This window comes from Saccoglossus kowalevskii, chromosome 2 (genome assembly GCF_978046115.1).
Source record: "Saccoglossus kowalevskii chromosome 2, keSacKowa6.1, whole genome shotgun sequence".
In the NCBI taxonomy this organism is placed as follows: Eukaryota; Metazoa; Hemichordata; class Enteropneusta; family Harrimaniidae; genus Saccoglossus; species Saccoglossus kowalevskii.
In genome coordinates, this window is record NC_140642.1 from 46,855,212 (window position 1) to 46,874,956 (window position 19,745).

The 19,745-nt window shown below is 31.6% G+C and overlaps 1 protein-coding gene across 1 annotated transcript in view; it reads left to right on the forward strand.

The window, feature by feature from the left end:
- Nucleotides 1-19,745, forward strand: part of LOC100366991 (protein jagged-1) — a 248,417-nt gene that overhangs the window by 132,986 nt on the left and 95,686 nt on the right. Inside the window, exons 17-18 of the mRNA XM_085495845.1 lie at nt 61-174; nt 291-404. Of these exons, the coding sequence (XP_085351971.1) occupies nt 61-174; nt 291-404 (228 nt within the window). The remainder of the gene's footprint in view (nt 1-60; nt 175-290; nt 405-19,745) is intronic.

Below are 19,745 nucleotides of genomic sequence, written 5' to 3' on the forward strand. Positions count from 1 at the left end.
ATATCATTTGCTGTAACTCTGTAAAGTCTATTCCTTAAAACAAGTCAATTTTACTTGTAGATATTGATGATTGTAGAAATAATCCTTGTTATAATGGTGGACGATGTATTGATGGTGTCAACTGGTATCTTTGCGATTGTGCAGCAGGTTTTACTGGACCAGACTGTAGGATTAGTAAGTAAAGGTTTCAGTTATAATTCGATAATTGTTTACATGCTAACAGTACAAACATGAAGTAATTACCTCTCTGTATGCAATTGTGTGGTTCATTGTGATGTGATTTATTGCAGATATTAATGACTGTTCTTCATATCCTTGTTCATATGGTAGTACCTGTATAGATGGAATTCATTCATATTCATGTATATGCCCCCCTGGAAGAACTGGACAAACATGCTCTACAGGTATTAATTCAAACATATTCGCTAATAACAGAACAATATAGATAATATAAACTTTATTTATTATATAATAAAACACACTTCTAATAAAATGAATGATTTCTTTTTGTGATTGTCAACATTTTGCATTCATGATGTAAAGAAGTTTGTTTTTCAATATTCAACATTCTCAAAATCTTTTCTTGTTTCTATGTGTAGGTAGTTTATACTTAGTGAAAAAATGCAATTTATTTTTCAATTGGTTACAGTAATTGCATTTTTTACCTTGCCCGTACCATCAAAGATGGAAGGGAAAGGTATATTTAAGGAAATATTGTTGTCCGGTGTTGTCGTTGTTGTCCGGCGTTGTCGTTGTTGTTGTTGTTATCATATCTACTTACTGATCACTGTGATACACATCAAAGGTCACTAATCTCAGTGGAAATATGCATCGTTGTATGTGTTCAATGAAGCAAATCATTTATCTTGTAATAATATCCTTGGTAATGTATCCCCCAAATCCCATGGGAATACTATATACTGTAAAGGGGGTAATTATTCACTGGGTTTTAATTTAGCTTATTTCGCTGACTGGAAAAATACGCTAAATTAAAACACAGTGAATATGTAAAATTTAGCATAGAACACATTATCTAAATGACGAAACCGTGAATTTAAAACCCACTGAATATGCCTGAAATGGTAAATCAGTGAAATTTAAACCCAGTGAAAATTAGTCATTTTACAGTACTAGGTTTCAAAACCAACTCATGGTGAGATTGCACAGTCTGATACACATTTGCAAACCTACAAATAAAATCTTTACAGAAAACAAGATGTCAGAAAATCAAAATAAGCACTCCTATGAACTGGGTGCCAAACTTTGATCAAGATCTGAAGCTAATGGAAAATCTGTTTAGTTCAAAGTTACCGAATCAAAAACAATACATAAAAAAATACATAAAAAGCAACAAAACGTTGCATTCCATTCTGTATTTGACAAACAGTTCATTCAACAAATGAAAATTCACAGGAATTTGTTTCAGCTATTAGAACAGAATGATAGAGCTTTTATCTACTAATTTAAAAACGCACTTTGAAAACAAAGATTGCCATGTTTGAAGATGTAGATTCTCAGGAGGCAACAGTACTGTTGACTTCTTTCTCCACTGGACACCAACTAACTTTTTAAGTTGATTTGCATACAAAGCAGAGCTTGCAACATGATAGCTACTCATATAGGGTGTTTTTTTTACTTTTCATATAATACAGTAGTCACACAATGAGGCAGTTCATATTTGTCTCAGTGAATCATTAATTTTTGACATACACTTGTACAAAATACTTGGATTTTCTGTTATCTTGCATGTTTTATGAATCTATTCATGTCTAAATACAGCACTTCTGCGATGAAGCATTTGTTTTTACACCAAAATATGTGAATTATTTTGAATAAAGCTGGAAATTATGTTCCTTAAGGATGCGGTAAAGTTATTTTCGTGAATTTTGCTTTTTTTGTTATTACTTTTGTAAAAGTTATTGGGCTCATAATTTTATCAAAATTAAAACTGAAACACATCTAGAATACCTTTTTTTTAAAAAAATAAGAAAAACTACTTGCATAAAGTCTGGACGCAAACAATAACATTGACTTATTGCGTAATTTGCATAATCCCTTCACGACGGAAACAGTGCACACTGACGACGACACGGTCATATCAACTCCGGCTCCTGATTATTGATCAATCACAAAAAAGAGGCTCCCAAGGAAAAACTCAAAACGCAGTTCAGAGGAAGCGAAATTTTACCTATAACAGAAACGCATTGCCAACAGTACAATGGGGTTCACACTTCAAACCAAGAGGGTAACATTTCGTCAGCAAAACATGATCAATTTCCATCTTCCAAAAAGTCGAGCAGACAATTTAATATCAATCAAAAATCTGTATTAGTCGAACGAGCAGTTGGGAGAGGTCGGCGAGGTTTGAAAAAAACTAGGGTCTTATGTGGGATTGCCGCGGGCCACCCATTGACAAAGGTCCGTACACGAACGCCGTTTCCGATGTTACGGTGGAAGTCGAGTGTCTGCTAGAACAAGACAAAACGTTGGATGTTGTTGAGTTAACTAGCACTAGGGGTTGGCGTTTAGGCATGTCAACCTCTTTCTCCTGTTACTAGGCAAGCATTTGTTATACAGACCATGCTTCGCATGTAAACATAATTTGAATATATAATGAGATGACGTCATTTATCTCTCTAACTGTTCAACGTTATGCGGGGCCGCTGTGTACTGTAACAACTTCCCTTCTTTTTGGAGGACGAATACGAGCCCAAAAATTTATAGTTTTGGATTTTAATACTGCAAGGCTGCTAAGTGACTCCATGTTATGTGTTGTAAAAATCAGTCCATCTGATGCTTTAAATGTCCAAAATTAGCGCAACGTGACAAATGTTTTGTTTTTTGGCGTTTTCAGGCAGAAGAAATCTGACACCATAGAGGTCATTCAAGTGAGTTGTGCGTCGTCAGAAATTGACCTACTTTCATGAAATTCACACACATTGATAACGTATTGGCGCAGAATAAAACCCTTGAAGCATTTTTTGATAACTTCTCGCAATCAAAAATAAAAGGCTTTTAAATTCCTTGTCTTTGGGTGAAATAACAGGAAAAATGTAAATTGATGTCATTGTAAACAAATATGCAATCTATGTTCTAACACTCTCGAGGCATTGACGGGGCTAATGCTGCCTTGATTTTTCAGCTTTCTTTTTTAGCTCTGCTGTTGACTTTGTCGAGCGGAGCTTATCATATGAGTGATTGTCCGTCGTCCGTGTCAATGTTTTACTTTTTCGACTTCTTTTTGAAAACTACAAGCCTGAATGCTTTGATACTTGGTGTATATGTACCTTGGGTAGACCTCTCTCAGATTTGTTCATTTCATGATGATATCTTCAATTCTCTAATTTTGGTGAATATTTTTGTCATTTTTGGTAAAAAGTGATATTTTCGACTTCTTGTTAAAAACCGCAAGTCCAATTGCTTTGATATTACATATATAGATACTACATGTGGACCTCTCTCAGATTTGTTTATTTCATGATGATATCTTCAATTCTCTAATTTTGGTGAATATTTTTGTCATTTTTGGTAAAAAGTGATATTTTCGACTTCTTGTTAAAAACCGCAAGTCCAATTGCTTTGATATTACATATATAGGTACTACATGTGGACCTCTCTCAGATTTGTTCATTTCATGATGATATCTTCAATTCTCTAATTTTGGTGAATATTTTTGTCATTTTTGGTAGAAAGTGATATTTTTGACTTCTTGTTAAAAACCGCAAGTCCAATTGCTTTGATATTACATATATAGGTACATGTACTACATGTGGACCTCTCTCAGATTTGTTCATTTTGTAATGATACCTTTAATTCTTGAATTTTGGTGAATGTTTTTGTCATTTTTGGTAAAAAGTAATATTTTTTCAACTTCTTGTTAAAAACCGCTAGTCCAATTGCTTTGATATTACATATATAGGTACTACATGTGGACCTCTCTCAGATTTGTTCATTTTGTAATGATATCTTTAATTCTCTAATTTTGGTGAATATTTTTGTCATTTTTGGTAAAAAGTGATATTTTTTTCTTGTTAAAAACCACAATCATTTATGGTGAAAAATGATATTTTTGAATGCTTGTTGAAAACAGCAAGTCCTATTGCATTGATACTATCCATATTGTTCATTTTCTAATGATATCTTCTGTTCTTTAATTGAAATGTGCATCGCTAACAGCGGAGCTATCTCAGCCGAGAGGCTGCTTGTTTACAAAACCCCTACGGTTTTCATACAAAACTAATTTTTATACAAAATAATCACGTGACTAATTCGTGGTACATGTCGCAGATAATTTTTTTCAAAAAGCCAGGAACAAGGGCTTCAAGAAAATATATAATTTGCTATGCTTCAAAACACTTTTCCTCATGAAAACAGTTTTTACTTTTTAGAGCATGATAACTCTACCGCATCCTTAAAATAATTAAACAAATTAGGCACCAATGTTTTTGTAAGATATTTACATTTATCAAGGACATTCAGTAGACTAATTCCCCACTGTTTGTTGAACCCCGAAACTTGCTTGTATTCAAAATTAATTATGACAATGCATATTTATATTGAAACAAACTATGATAAAGGGGAAATATTATATAACAAAGGGCAAGGTCACCAGAGTTCAACTATGTTCTTTGTTTAGCTATGAGGTATGTTTCGATTTGGTAAATTGAACTAGTTTCAGTTCGTACCACTGATATTTTCTTTCTCAATGGAGTGTTTTACTGCACCCGTAATTGTTGTATAAATCTCGTACATTTTACCTCGCAATACCCTGACCGTACTCGCTATATTTTACATCCCCGTACTCGCTACATTTTATCATTCATACTCACTAAATTACCACCCGTACTCACTGCAAATACCACCCGTACTCACTATGAATATCACCCATACTCGCTACAAATATCACTTGTACTCGCTATTTTCTGAAAAGTACGACCCGTACTGGCTCATTTTGGTACATTTATATATATGTAAATACTATTTATAACATTTGTAGGGGCATCGAAAAGTACAAAATTATTGAAAACTAACAAATCATTCTGCTCTAATTATTTGCCCACGAACTATTTTTGTGTTCAACGACGTAATCTAGGTGAATTTGTAACGAAGTTAAAACAATGATTCTATTCCTGATCTATTAATTTTACAGTTTGTTTTTATCGAAATTGCCCACTAGTTAAGCTGTCATTCCACGCCATCGAAAAGCACTGTAATGTTGTTTTATATGACGCAATCTAGGTCTACCATTACATAGTTGAAACAATGTTTCACTTCATTGTACTCATTCCAAGGGCCACTTCTTTTGTATTTCATCATGGAATTTTATTATGTTCCAATGCCAACAAAATCCAACTCCACCACACTTGCGTGTCTTTGCACTGTCTAGTATTTTACAAAAACAGACGTGCTCATAGCTTCACACACACAACTGTAATTCGCACGGATTCATACTCATAGCCACGCGATAAGTGCAACCCAACAAATTGAGCAAAATTAAAATTCTCAAGATGGTAAATATAATTGCTTTGTTAGTTATTGATGTTGGTTTGCTTGTGAAGCTACAAACAAAATTGTAGCTCCCTGGTTTGCTACAATAAACATTGTTTTGAAACATTCCTGATGAATCCAAACTTCAAGTCGCCGAAGCTACTACCACTTACGTTCACTTCATAGCGATAGTATTATTTGCGTTCAAAAAATAATTTTTTCATTTATGGAATGTACTCTAAAACTTTCAAATGCCGAAGTCAAAATAACATCGAATGTCATGTAAGTTGTTTAATTTTGCAGTGCAACCTCACTAGTACCTACAAAAATAAACAACCCAAGTTGTGCGTAAAAGTTTCAATGACAATGCAATGTTTATTCACCACCACTAGCAATGTTGATATTTGCATCTCTTTTGTTCGAATGACTGCGAACAATTGGAACAATAAACAGTGTATAGATCCACGGTTACTAGTAACCGTGATAGATAGGACTTTTTTCCATTCTGGCTATTCGAAAAACTACGACTAATGTATATACGGGAATTATTCTTTATGATGACAAAAATCATACTAATTTCAAACATTAGTGTTTGTTGGTTGGGCAAATCAGTGTTCAAAAGTTGTTGTTCCGATATTTATGAACTGTCTGAAAATCACCAGAGACCGGAAATGGCTGACTTGTTTTGCATCACCATTCTCAGTAGAAGACAAAGTATTTTTTCGTTAGCGTGGGGGAAAACAGAAGTGTTGATCCGAAAATTTATTGTCTTTTTTATAGTTTGTGATTGGTCTTGGCAACGTTTGGGGATTGTGATGTAGCTGTCTTTGAGAATATGTTTTGCCTGTGTTCGAGAAAATAAAACATATGTTGATCAAATTTTCGTAATTTTTACTTGTATCATAAGGCCAGACTTTTGTTATCCTTTGTTTCGTGAACCCGCTGAACAGGAGCCGAAAATGAAATAAAAATATAATTTTATTTCAGCGTAATTTCTCGCGCCCGCCGACTTGTAAGCCAAAAAAAATACTTAAAATTATTATTTTTATCTTCATTTTTTTACCACCCGCCGCATAACAAATCCAAGTTGCATTTTCGTGGGAGTATCATGATCAAAGTACCGAAGTCTAGCACAGATGAGAAACAAAGTTATACATGGAATAAAATTTTATTTCATTTCTTCTCTCCGATCAATGATCTCACTTACAATTCTTTGAGAGTCACACAAATCTAATGGAAAAAAAGAATTAATTTTTTTTTTTCGCCCTCCTCAAAAAAATTGCCTTATAAAAACTTGTGAAACAAGGAATAAAAAAAGTCTGGCCTAATATTTAAAAGAACGTTGGAGTGTTTTAGTTTTAAAAAAATGATTCAATGCTTGCCTAAGAAGGATGAAATTACCGTATTTTTTTGTTTGTAGAATAATGCTATTTTCAAGAAAGTTGCCATGTTTTAGTTTGGCAAATTAATTTATGAAAGTTGTTTTTCGAAACGTCTGAACATTATTCTCTAAGTGCGTCTTTGGGGTCAGAATGGTGTCATATGCTAATGACCTCACTGATGCATGAATAATAATTTTTGATTGGCCAAATACCTTTCGGTGAGAAAAAAGCGTTCTGTAATCTGCAAACATGCATTTTTACCTTGCCCGTACCATCAAAGATGGAAGGGAAAGGTATATTAAGGGAAAAATTTTGTCCGGCGTTGTCGTCGTTGTCGTTGTCGTCGTCGTTAATAATTGTTATTGTGTGCATGATAACTTTACTAATTCTATTCCAAACTTCATCAAACTTGGTCACCTTGTTCATCAGTATAAAGTCTTCCCTGAGTTTGAACAACAGATGTCCTGTATGAAAATATCATGCAAAAATTGAGAAAAACTGATAAAATATTTTGACTGTTTCTACTTGACTGATCACTGGTGATACACATCAAAGGTCACTGATCTCAGTGGAAATATGCATTGTTGTATGTGTTCAATGAAGCAAATGATTTATCTTGTAATAATATCCTTGGTAATGTATCCCTTACTGGGTTTCAAAACCAACTCATGGAGAGATTGCACAGTCTGATACACATTTGCAAACCTACCAATAAATCTTTACAGAAAACAAGATGTCAGAAAATCAATATAAGCACTCCTATGAACTGGGTGCCAAACTTTGATCAAGATCTGAAGCTAATAGAAAATCTGTTTAGTTCAAAGTTTTCAAATCAAAAACAATACATAAAAAATACATAAAAAGCAAAACATTTCAACCACATTTTAAAAAGAAAATTGTTCTAAAATATATGTATTCTGTATTTGACAAACAGTTCATTCGACAAATGAAAACTCACAGGAATACGTTTCAGCTATTAGAACAGAATGATAGAGTTTTTATAATACTAGTTTAAAAACGCACTTCAAAGATTGCAGTGTTTGAAGATGTAGATTCTCAGGAGGCAACAGTACTGTTGACTTCTCCCTCCACTGGACACCAACTAACTATTTAAGTTGATTTGCATACAAAGCAGAGCTTGCAACATGATAGCTATTCATAAAGGGTGTTTTTTTTACTTTTCATATAATACAGTAGTCACACAATGAGGCAGTTCATATTTGTCTCAGTGAATCATTAATTTTTGACAGACACCTGTACAAAATACTTGGACAAAAGCCAGCTAAGATTTTCTGTTATCTTGCATGTTTTATGAATCTATTCACGTCTAAATACAGCACTTTTTTTTGCAATGAGGCATTTGTTTTTATACTAAAATATCTGAATTACTTTGAATAAAGCTGGAAATTATGTCCCTTAAAATAATTAAACAAATAAGACACCAATGTTTTTGTAAGATATTTACATCTTTAAAGGACATTCGGTAGACTGATTCCCCACTGTTAGTTCAACCCCAAAACTTTTTTGTATTCAAAATTAATTATGACAATGTATATTTATATTGAAACAAACTATGTTAAAGGGAATTATATTATATAACAAAGGGCAAGGTCACCAGAGTTCAACTATGTTTGTTTCTGTTGCCCTGAAATAGACATTTGTAAAAAAAAAAACATTAAAAAAATCATGCTTGATTAAAATTCGAAAAAAAAAGATATAGTCATGTAGCCCCTTCCTGTTACCTGTTTTCATCTTCTTCCAAAGTAAAACTGGCGAAGCCTTGTAATTGCCATACAATCATCAACTGTGGGAAAACTTGTATGTTATTGAAAATCTTTATTTTGTTGTCTGTGAATTAATATAATGGGGGGTGGGGGTGTCCCTGTGTCGATCAACTTATTCATTATATAATAGTAGGTTGCCTATGATTATATTCGTATTTCTATGTTGTGAGCATTAAACTGTTAGTTGTAATGAAGATTTTGTCAACTGTGGAACAACTTGTATGTTATTGAAAATCTTTATTTTGTTGTCTGTGAATTAATATAATATTTGAAATGGCGTAATGGTGCAAAATATTCTCAAACAATCGGTCTTCTGATGACACTACACTGCGCATTTATGCACAGTCAGTATCCCAATGCGCGATCACAGCTTACTAAGTGATGATGGTGGTTGAAATGGAAAACTGAATACAAAAATCCAGTAATATCTCAAATGAATTTCCGTCTGCTGTGAATGCATGTTTCGTTGCATCAAATAAATAACCCAATTTTATGATAGAAGCTTGCAATCTTGTGCCATACAGGGTCAAGTGATTGAGCAATAACAAATGTACAAAATACTTGGACTAAAGCCAGCTAAAATTTTCTGTTATTTTTATGAATCTATTCACATCTAAATGCAGCACTTTTTTTTCAATGAGACATTTGTTTTTATACTAAAATATCTGAATTACTTTGAAGAAAGCTGGAAATTATGTCCCTTAAAATAATTAAACAAATAAGGCACCAATGTTTTTGTAAGATATTTACATCTTTTAAGGACATTCGGTAGACTGATTCCCCACTGTTGGTTCAACCCCAAAACTTGTTTGTATTCATAATTAATTATGACAATGCATATTTATATTGAAACAAACTATGATAAAGGGAATTATATTATATAACAAAGGGCAAGATCACCAGAGTTTAACTATGTTAGTACCACAAATTTGACGACGCTCATACTATTGGGAAATAAAATCGGAATTGTACCAGGGACACCAAATCCTGAATAAGATAAACCGTACTATGACAGAATGATTGGGCTAGTATATTTTTTTCAAGGCAGCGAAAATGAACCGAGACATTGTTTCCAAAACACTACAATAAACTTTCTTACTGTGGAGCTGGTGTGGTGCATGAAACAGCAGTCGGCACCTTTTTATCTCAAAATCGGCGTTTCTTTCTCGTTTTTATGATTCAACCACTCAAATTATATTCAAAATAATGGCCTCTCAACATATAATATCAAATAGCTTTGTACTTATTTCCCCAAAATGTTATATAACAATATTTCACGCGAAACACCCAGATTGCGTTGATAAACAGGCTTGAAAATCATTGCCGTCTATGAGTGATAGCATTTTGACTATCTGATAGCATTTTGACAATCAATGATAGCATTTTGACAATCAGTGATAGCATTTTGACAATCAGTGATAACATTTTGACTATCAGTGATAACATTTTGACAATCAGTGATAGCATTTTGACTATCTGTGATAGCATTTTGACAATCAGTGATAGCATTTTGACTATCTGTGATAACATTTTGACAATCAGTGATAACATTTTGACAATCTGTGATAACATTTTGACAATCTGTGATAGCATTTTGACAATCAGTGATAGCATTTTGACAATCAGTGATAGCATTTTGACTATCTGTGATAGCATTTTGACAATTAGTGATAGCATTTTGACAATCTGTGATAACATTTTGACTATCAGTGATAACATTTTGACTATCTGTGATAGCATTTTGACAATCTGTGATAGCATTTTGACAATCAGTGATAACATTTTGACAATCAGTGATAACATTTTGACAATCAGTGATAACATTTTGACTATCAGTGATAACATTTTGACAATCAGTGATAGCATTTTGACAATCAGTGATAGCATTTTGACAATCAATGATAGCATTTTGACAATCAGTGATAACATTTTGACAATCAGTGATAACATTTTGACAATCAGTGATAACATTTTGACTATCAGTGATAACATTTTGACAATCAGTGATAGCATTTTGACAATCAGTGATAACATTTTGACAATCAGTGATAACATTTTGACAATCAGTGATAGCATTTTGACTATCAGTGATAACATTTTGACAATCAGTGATAACATTTTGACAATCAGTGATAACATTTTGACAATCAGTGATAACATTTTGACTATCAGTGATAACATTTTGACAATCAGTGATAGCATTTTGACAATCAGTGATAGCATTTTGACAATCAGTGATAGCAATTTGACTATCAGTGATAACATTTTGACAATCCGTGATAGCATTTTGACAATCAGTGATATCATTTTGACAATCAGTGATAGCATTTTGTCTATCAGTGATAACATTTTGACAATCAGTGATAACATTTTGACAATCAGTGATAACATTTTGACTATCAGTGATAACATTTTGACAATCAGTGATAACATTTTGACAATCAGTGATAACATTTTGACTATCAGTGATAACATTTTGACAATCAGTGATAACATTTTGACAATCAGTGATAGCATCTTGACTATCTGTGATAGCATTTTGACTATCAGTGATAACATTTTGACAATCAGTGATAACATTTTGACAATCAGTGATAGCATTTTGCCAATCAGTGATAGCATTTTGACTATCAGTAATAGCATTTTCACAATCTGTGATAACATTTTGATAATCAGTGATAACATTTTGACAGTCAGTGATAGCATTTTGACTATCAGTGATAACATTTTGACAATCAGTGATAACATTTTGACAATCAGTGATAGCATTTTGCCAATCAGTGATAGCATTTTGACTATCAGTGATAACATTTTGGCAATCAGTGATAACATTTTGACAATCAGTGATAGCATTTTGACTATCTGTGATAGCATTTTGACTATCAGTGATAACATTTTGACAATCAGTGATAACATTTTGACAATCAGTGATAGCATTTTGCCAATCAGTGATAGCATTTTGACTATCAGTGATAGCATTTTGACAATCTGTGATAGCATTTTGACAATCAGTGATAACATTTTGACAATCAGTGATAGCATTTTAACAAATAATGTTAGCATTTTAACAATCAGTGATAGCATTTTAACAATCAGTGATAACATTTTAACAATCAGTGATAGCATTTTAACAATCAGTGATAGCATTTTAACAATCAGTGATAACATTTTAACAATCAGTGATAGCATTTTAACAATCAGAGATAGCATTTTAACAATCAGGGATAGCATTTTAACAATCAGTGATAGCATTTTAACAATCAGTGATAGCATTTTAACAATCAGTGATAGCATTTTAACAATCAGTGATTGCATTTTAACAATCAGTGATTGCATTTTAACAATCAGTGATAACATTTTAACAATCAGTGATAGCATTTTGACAATCAGTGATAGCATTTTAACAATCAGTGATAGCATTTTAACAATCAGTGATAGCAGTGATAGCATTTTAACAATCAGTGATAGCATTTTAACAATCAGTGATAGCATTTTAACAATCAGTGATACCATTTTGTCAATCAGTGATTGCATTTTAACAATCAGTGATAGCATTTTAACAATCAGTGGTAGCATTTTAACAATCAGTGATAGCATTTTAACAATCAGTGATAACATTTTAACAATCAGTGATAGCATTTTAACAATCAGTGATAGCATTTTAACAATCAGTGATAACATTTTAACAATCAGTGATAACATTTTGACAAATAGTGTTAGCATTTTAACAATCAGTGATAACATTTTAACAATCAGTGATAGCCTTTTAACAATCAGTGATAGCATTTTAACAATCAGTGGTAGCATTTTAACAATCAGTGATAGCATTTTAACAATCAGTGATTGCATTTTAACAATCAGTGATAGCATTTCAACAATCAGTGATAGCATTTTAACAATCAGTGATATCATTTTAACAATCAGTGATATCATTTTAACAATCTGTGATAGCATTTTGACTATCTGTGATAGCATTTTGACTATCAGTGATAGCATTTTAACAATCTGTGATAGCATTTTGATAATCAGTGATAGCATTTTGACAATCAGTGATAACATTTTGACAATCAGTGATAGCATTTTGCCAATCAGTGATAGCATTTTGACAATCAGTGATAACATTTTGACAATCAGTGATAACATTTTGACAATCAGTGATAGCATTTTGCCAATCAGTGATAGCATTTTGACTATCAGTGATATCATTTTGACAATCTGTGATAGCATTTTGCCAATCAGTGATAGCATTTTGACTATCAGTGATAGCATTTTGACAATCTGTGATAGCATTTTGACAATCAGTGATAACATTTTGACAATCAGTGATAGCATTTTAACAAATAATGTTAGCATTTTAACAATCAGTGATAGCATTTTATCAATCAGTGATAACATTTTAACAATCAGTGATAGCATTTTAACAATCAGTGATAGCATTTTAACAATCAGTGATAACATTTTAACAATCAGTGATAGCATTTTAACAATCAGGGATAGCATTTTAACAATCAGTGATAGCATTTTAACAATCAGTGATAGCATTTTAACAATCAGTGATAGCATTTTAACAATCAGTGATAGCATTTTAACAATCAGTGATTGTATTTTAACAATCAGTGATAGCATTTTAACAATCAGTGATAGCATTTTAACAATCAGTGATAGCAGTGATAGCATTTTAACAATCAGTGATAGCATTTTCACAATCTGTGATAGCATTTTGATAATCAGTGATAGCATTTTGATAATCAGTGATAACATTTTGACAATCAGTGATAGCATTTTGACTATCTGTGATAGCATTTTGACTATCAGTGATAACATTTTGACAATCAGTGATAGCATTTTAACAAATAATGTTAGCATTTTAACAATCAGTGATAGCATTTTAACAATCAGTGATAACATTTTGACTATCTGTGATAGCATTTTGACAATCAGAGATAGCATTTTGACTATCAGTGATAACATTTTGACAATCAGTGATAGCATTTTGACTATCAGTGATAACATTTTAACAATCAGTGATAGCATTTTGACAATCAGTGATTGCATTTTAACAATCAGTGATAGCATTTTAACAATCTGTGATAGCATTTTGATAATCAGTGATAACATTTTGACTATCTGTGATAGCATTTTGACTATCAGTGATAACATTTTGACAATCAGTGATAACATTTTAACAATCAGTGATAGCATTTTGCCAATCAGTGATAGCATTTTGACTATCAGTGATAGCATTTTCACAATCTGTGATAGCATTTTGATAATCAGTGATAACATTTTGACAATCAGGGATAGCATTTTAACAATCAGTGATAGCATTTTAACAATCAGTGATAGCATTTTAACAATCAGAGATAGCATTTTAACAATCAGGGATAGCATTTTAACAATCAGTGATAGCATTTTAACAATCAGTGATAGCATTTTAACAATCTGTGATAGCATTTTGACAATCAGTGATTGCATTTTAACAATTAGTGATTGCATTCTAACAATCAGTGATAGCATTTTAACAATCAGTGATAGCATTTTAACAATCAGTGATAACATTTTAACAATCAGTGATAGCATTTTAACAATCAGTGATAGCATTTTGATAATCAGTGATAGCATTTTGACAATCAGTGATAGCATTTTAACAATCAGTGAGAACATTTTAACAATCAGTGGTAGCATTTTAACAATCAGTGATAGCATTTTAACAATCAGTGATAGCATTTTAACAATCAGTGTTATCATTTTAACAATCAGTGATAGCATTTTAACAATCAGTGATAGCATTTTAACAATCAGTGATAGCATTTTAACAATCAGTGATAGCATTTTAACAATCAGTGATACCATTTTGTCAATCAGTGATTGCATTTTAACAATCAGTGATAGCATTTTAACAATCAGTGGTAGCATTTTAACAATCAGTGATAGCATTTTAACAATCAGTGATAACATTTTAACAATCAGTGATAGCATTTTAACAATCAGTGATAGCATTTTAACAATCAGTGATAACATTTTAACAATCCGTGATAGCATTTTAACAATCAGAGATAGCATTTTAACAATCAGGGATAGCATTTTAACAATCAGTGATAGCATTTTAACAATCAGTGATAGCATTTTAACAATCAGTGATAGCATTTTAACAATCAGTGATAGCATTTTAACAATCAGTGATTGCATTTTAACAATCAGTGATTGCATTTTAACAATCAGTGATAACATTTTAACAATCAGTGATAGCATTTTGACAATCAGTGATAGCATTTTAACAATCAGTGATAGCATTTTAACAATCAGTGATAGCAGTGATAGCATTTTAACAATCAGTGATAGCATTTTAACAATCAGTGATAGCATTTTAACAATCAGTGATACCATTTTGTCAATCAGTGATTGCATTTTAACAATCAGTGATAGCATTTTAACAATCAGTGGTAGCATTTTAACAATCAGTGATAGCATTTTAACAATCAGTGATATTATTTTAACAATCAGTGATTGCATTTTAACAATCAGTGATATCATTTTAACAATCAGTGATAACATTTTAACAATCAGTGATAGCATTTTGACAATCAGTGATTGCATTTTAACAATCAGTGATAGCATTTTAACAATCTGTGATTGCATTTTAACAATCAGTGATAGCATTTTGACTATCTGTGATAGCATTTTGACTATCAGTGATAGCATTTTGACAATCAGTGATAGCATTTTAACAATCAGTGATAGCATTTAAACAATCAGTGATAGCAGTGATAGCATTTTAACAATCAGTGATAGCATTTTAACAATCAGTGATAGCATTTTAACAATCAGTGATACCATTTTGTCAATCAGTGATTGCATTTTAACAATCAGTGATAGCATTTTAACAATCAGTGGTAGCATTTTAACAATCAGTGATAGTATTTTAACAATCAGTGATATTATTTTAACAATCAGTGATTGCATTTTAACAATCAGTGATATCATTTTAACAATCAGTGATAACATTTTAACAATCAGTGATAGCATTTTGACAATCAGTGATTGCATTTTAACAATCAGTGATAGCATTTTAACAATCTGTGATAGCATTTTGACAATCAGTGATAACATTTTGACTATCTGTGATAGCATTTTGACTATCAGTGATAACATTTTGACTATCTGTAATAGCATTTTCACAATCTGTGATAGCATTTTGACAATCAGTGATAACATTTTGACTATCTGTGATAGCATTTTGACTATCAGTGATAACATTTTGACTATCTGTAATAGCATTTTCACAATCTGTGATAGCATTTTGATAATCAGTGATAGCATTTTGATAATCAGTGATAACATTTTGACAATCAGTGATAGCATTTTGACTATCTGTGATAGCATTTTGACTATCAGTGACAACATTTTGACAATCAGTGATAACATTTTGACAATCAGTGATAGCATTTTGCCAATCAGTGATAGCATTTTGACTATCAGTGATAGCATTTTTACAATCTGTGATAGTATTTTGATAATCAGTGATAGCATTTTAACAATCAGTGGTAGCATTTTAACAATCAGTGATAGCATTTTAACAATCAGTGATTGCATTTTAACAATCAGTGATAGCATTTCAACAATCAGTGATAGCATTTTAACAATCAGTGATATCATTTTAACAATCAGTGATATCATTTTAACAATCTGTGATAGCATTTTGACTATCAGTGATAGCATTTTGACTATCTGTGATAGCATTTTGACTATCAGTGATAGCATTTTAACAATCTGTGATAGCATTTTGATAATCAGTGATAGCATTTTGACAATCAGTGATAACATTTTGACAATCAGTGATAGCATTTTGCCAATCAGTGATAGCATTTTGACAATCAGTGATAACATTTTGACAATCAGTGATAACATTTTGACAATCAGTGATAGCATTTTGCCAATCAGTGATAGCATTTTGACTATCAGTGATAGCATTTTGACAATCTGTGATAGCATTTTGCAAATCAGTGATAGCATTTTGACTATCAGTGATAGCATTTTGACAATCTGTGATAGCATTTTGACAATCAGTGATAACATTTTGACAATCAGTGATAGCATTTTAACAAATAATGTTAGCATTTTAACAATCAGTGATAGCATTTTAACAATCAGTGATAACATTTTAACAATCAGTGATAGCATTTTAACAATCAGTGATAGCATTTTAACAATCAGTGATAACATTTTAACAATCAGTGATAGCATTTTAACAATCAGAGATAGCATTTTAACAATCAGGGATAGCATTTTAACAATCAGTGATAGCATTTTAACAATCAGTGATAGCATTTTAACAATCAGTGATAGCATTTTAACAATCAGTGATTGCATTTTAACAATCAGTGATTGCATTTTAACAATCAGTGATAACATTTTAACAATCAGTGATAGCATTTTGACAATCAGTGATAGCATTTTAACAATCAGTGATAGCATTTTAACAATCAGTGATAGCAGTGATAGCATTTTAACAATCAGTGATAGCATTTTAACAATCAGTGATAGCATTTTAACAATCAGTGATACCATTTTGTCAATCAGTGATTGCATTTTAACAATCAGTGATAGCATTTTAACAATCAGTGGTAGCATTTTAACAATCAGTGATAGCATTTTAACAATCAGTGATATTATTTTAACAATCAGTGATTGCATTTTAACAATCAGTGATATCATTTTAACAATCAGTGATTGCATTTTAACAATCAGTGATAGCATTTTGACAATCAGTGATTGCATTTTAACAATCAGTGATAGCATTTTAACAATCTGTGATTGCATTTTAACAATCAGTGATAGCATTTTGACTATCTGTGATAGCATTTTGACTATCAGTGATAGCATTTTGACAATCAGTGATAGCATTTTAACAATCAGTGATAGCATTTTAACAATCAGTGATAGCAGTGATAGCATTTTAACAATCAGTGATAGCATTTTAACAATCAGTGATACCATTTTGTCAATCAGTGATTGCATTTTAACAATCAGTGATAGCATTTTAACAATCAGTGGTAGCATTTTAACAATCAGTGATAGTATTTTAACAATCAGTGATATTATTTTAACAATCAGTGATTGCATTTTAACAATCAGTGATATCATTTTAACAATCAGTGATAACATTTTAACAATCAGTGATAGCATTTTGACAATCAGTGATTGCATTTTAACAATCAGTGATAGCATTTTAACAATCTGTGATAGCATTTTGACAATCAGTGATAACATTTTGACTATCTGTGATGGCATTTTGACTATCAGTGATAACATTTTGACTATCTGTAATAGCATTTTCACAATCTGTGATAGCATTTTGACAATCAGTGATAACATTTTGACTATCTGTGATAGCATTTTGACTATCAGTGATAACATTTTGACTATCTGTAATAGCATTTTCACAATCTGTGATAGCATTTTGATAATCAGTGATAGCATTTTGATAATCAGTGATAACATTTTGACAATCAGTGATAGCATTTTGACTATCTGTGATAGCATTTTGACTATCAGTGACAACATTTTGACAATCAGTGATAACATTTTGACAATCAGTGATAGCATTTTGCCAATCAGTGATAGCATTTTGACTATCAGTGATAGCATTTTTACAATCTGTGATAGTATTTTGATAATCAGTGATAACATTTTGACAATCAGTGATAGCATTTTAACAAATAATGTTAGCATTTTAACAATCAGTGATAGCATTTTAACAATCAGTGATAGCATTTTAACAATCAGTGATAGCATTTTAACAATCAGTGATAGCATTTTGACTATCAGTGATAGCATTTTTACAATCTGTGATAGCATTTTCACAATCAGTGATAACATTTTGACAAATAGTGTTAGCATTTTAACAATCAGTGATAACATTTTAACAATCAGTGATAGCCTTTTAACAATCAGTGATAGCATTTTAACAATCAGTGGCAGCATTTTAACAATCAGTGATAGCATTTTAACAATCAGTGATTGCATTTTAACAATCAGTGATAGCATTTCAACAATCAGTGATAGCATTTTAACAATCAGTGATATCATTTTAACAATCAGTGATATCATTTTAACAATCTGTGATAGCATTTTGACTATCAGTGATAGCATTTTGACTATCTGTGATAGCATTTTGACTATCAGTGATAGCATTTTAACAATCTGTGATAGCATTTTGATAATCAGTGATAGCATTTTGACAATCAGTGATAACATTTTGACAATCAGTGATAGCATTTTGCCAATCAGTGATAGCATTTTGACAATCAGTGATAACATTTTGACAATCAGTGATAACATTTTGACAATCAGTGATAGCATTTTGCCAATCAGTGATAGCATTTTGACTATCAGTGATAGCATTTTGACAATCTGTGATAGCATTTTGCAAATCAGTGATAGCATTTTGACTATCAGTGATAGCATTTTGACAATCTGTGATAGCATTTTGACAATCAGTGATAACATTTTGACAATCAGTGATAGCATTTTAACAAATAATGTTAGCATTTTAACAATCAGTGATAGCATTTTAACAATCAGTGATAACATTTTAACAATCAGTGATAGCATTTTAACAATCAGTGATAGCATTTTAACAATCAGTGATAACATTTTAACAATCAGTGATAGCATTTTAACAATCAGAGATAGCATTTTAACAATCAGGGATAGCATTTTAACAATCAGTGATAGCATTTTAACAATCAGTGATAGCATTTTAACAATCAGTGATAGCATTTTAACAATCAGTGATAGCATTTTAACAATCAGTGATTGCATTTTAACAATCAGTGATTGCATTTTAACAATCAGTGATAACATTTTAACAATCAGTGATAGCATTTTTGACAATCAGTGATAGCATTTTAACAATCAGTGATAGCATTTTAACAATCAGTGATAGCAGTGATAGCATTTTAACAATCAGTGATAGCATTTTCACAATCTGTGATAGCATTTTGATAATCAGTGATAGCATTTTGATAATCAGTGATAACATTTTGACAATCAGTGATAACATTTTGACAATCAGTGATAGCATTTTGCC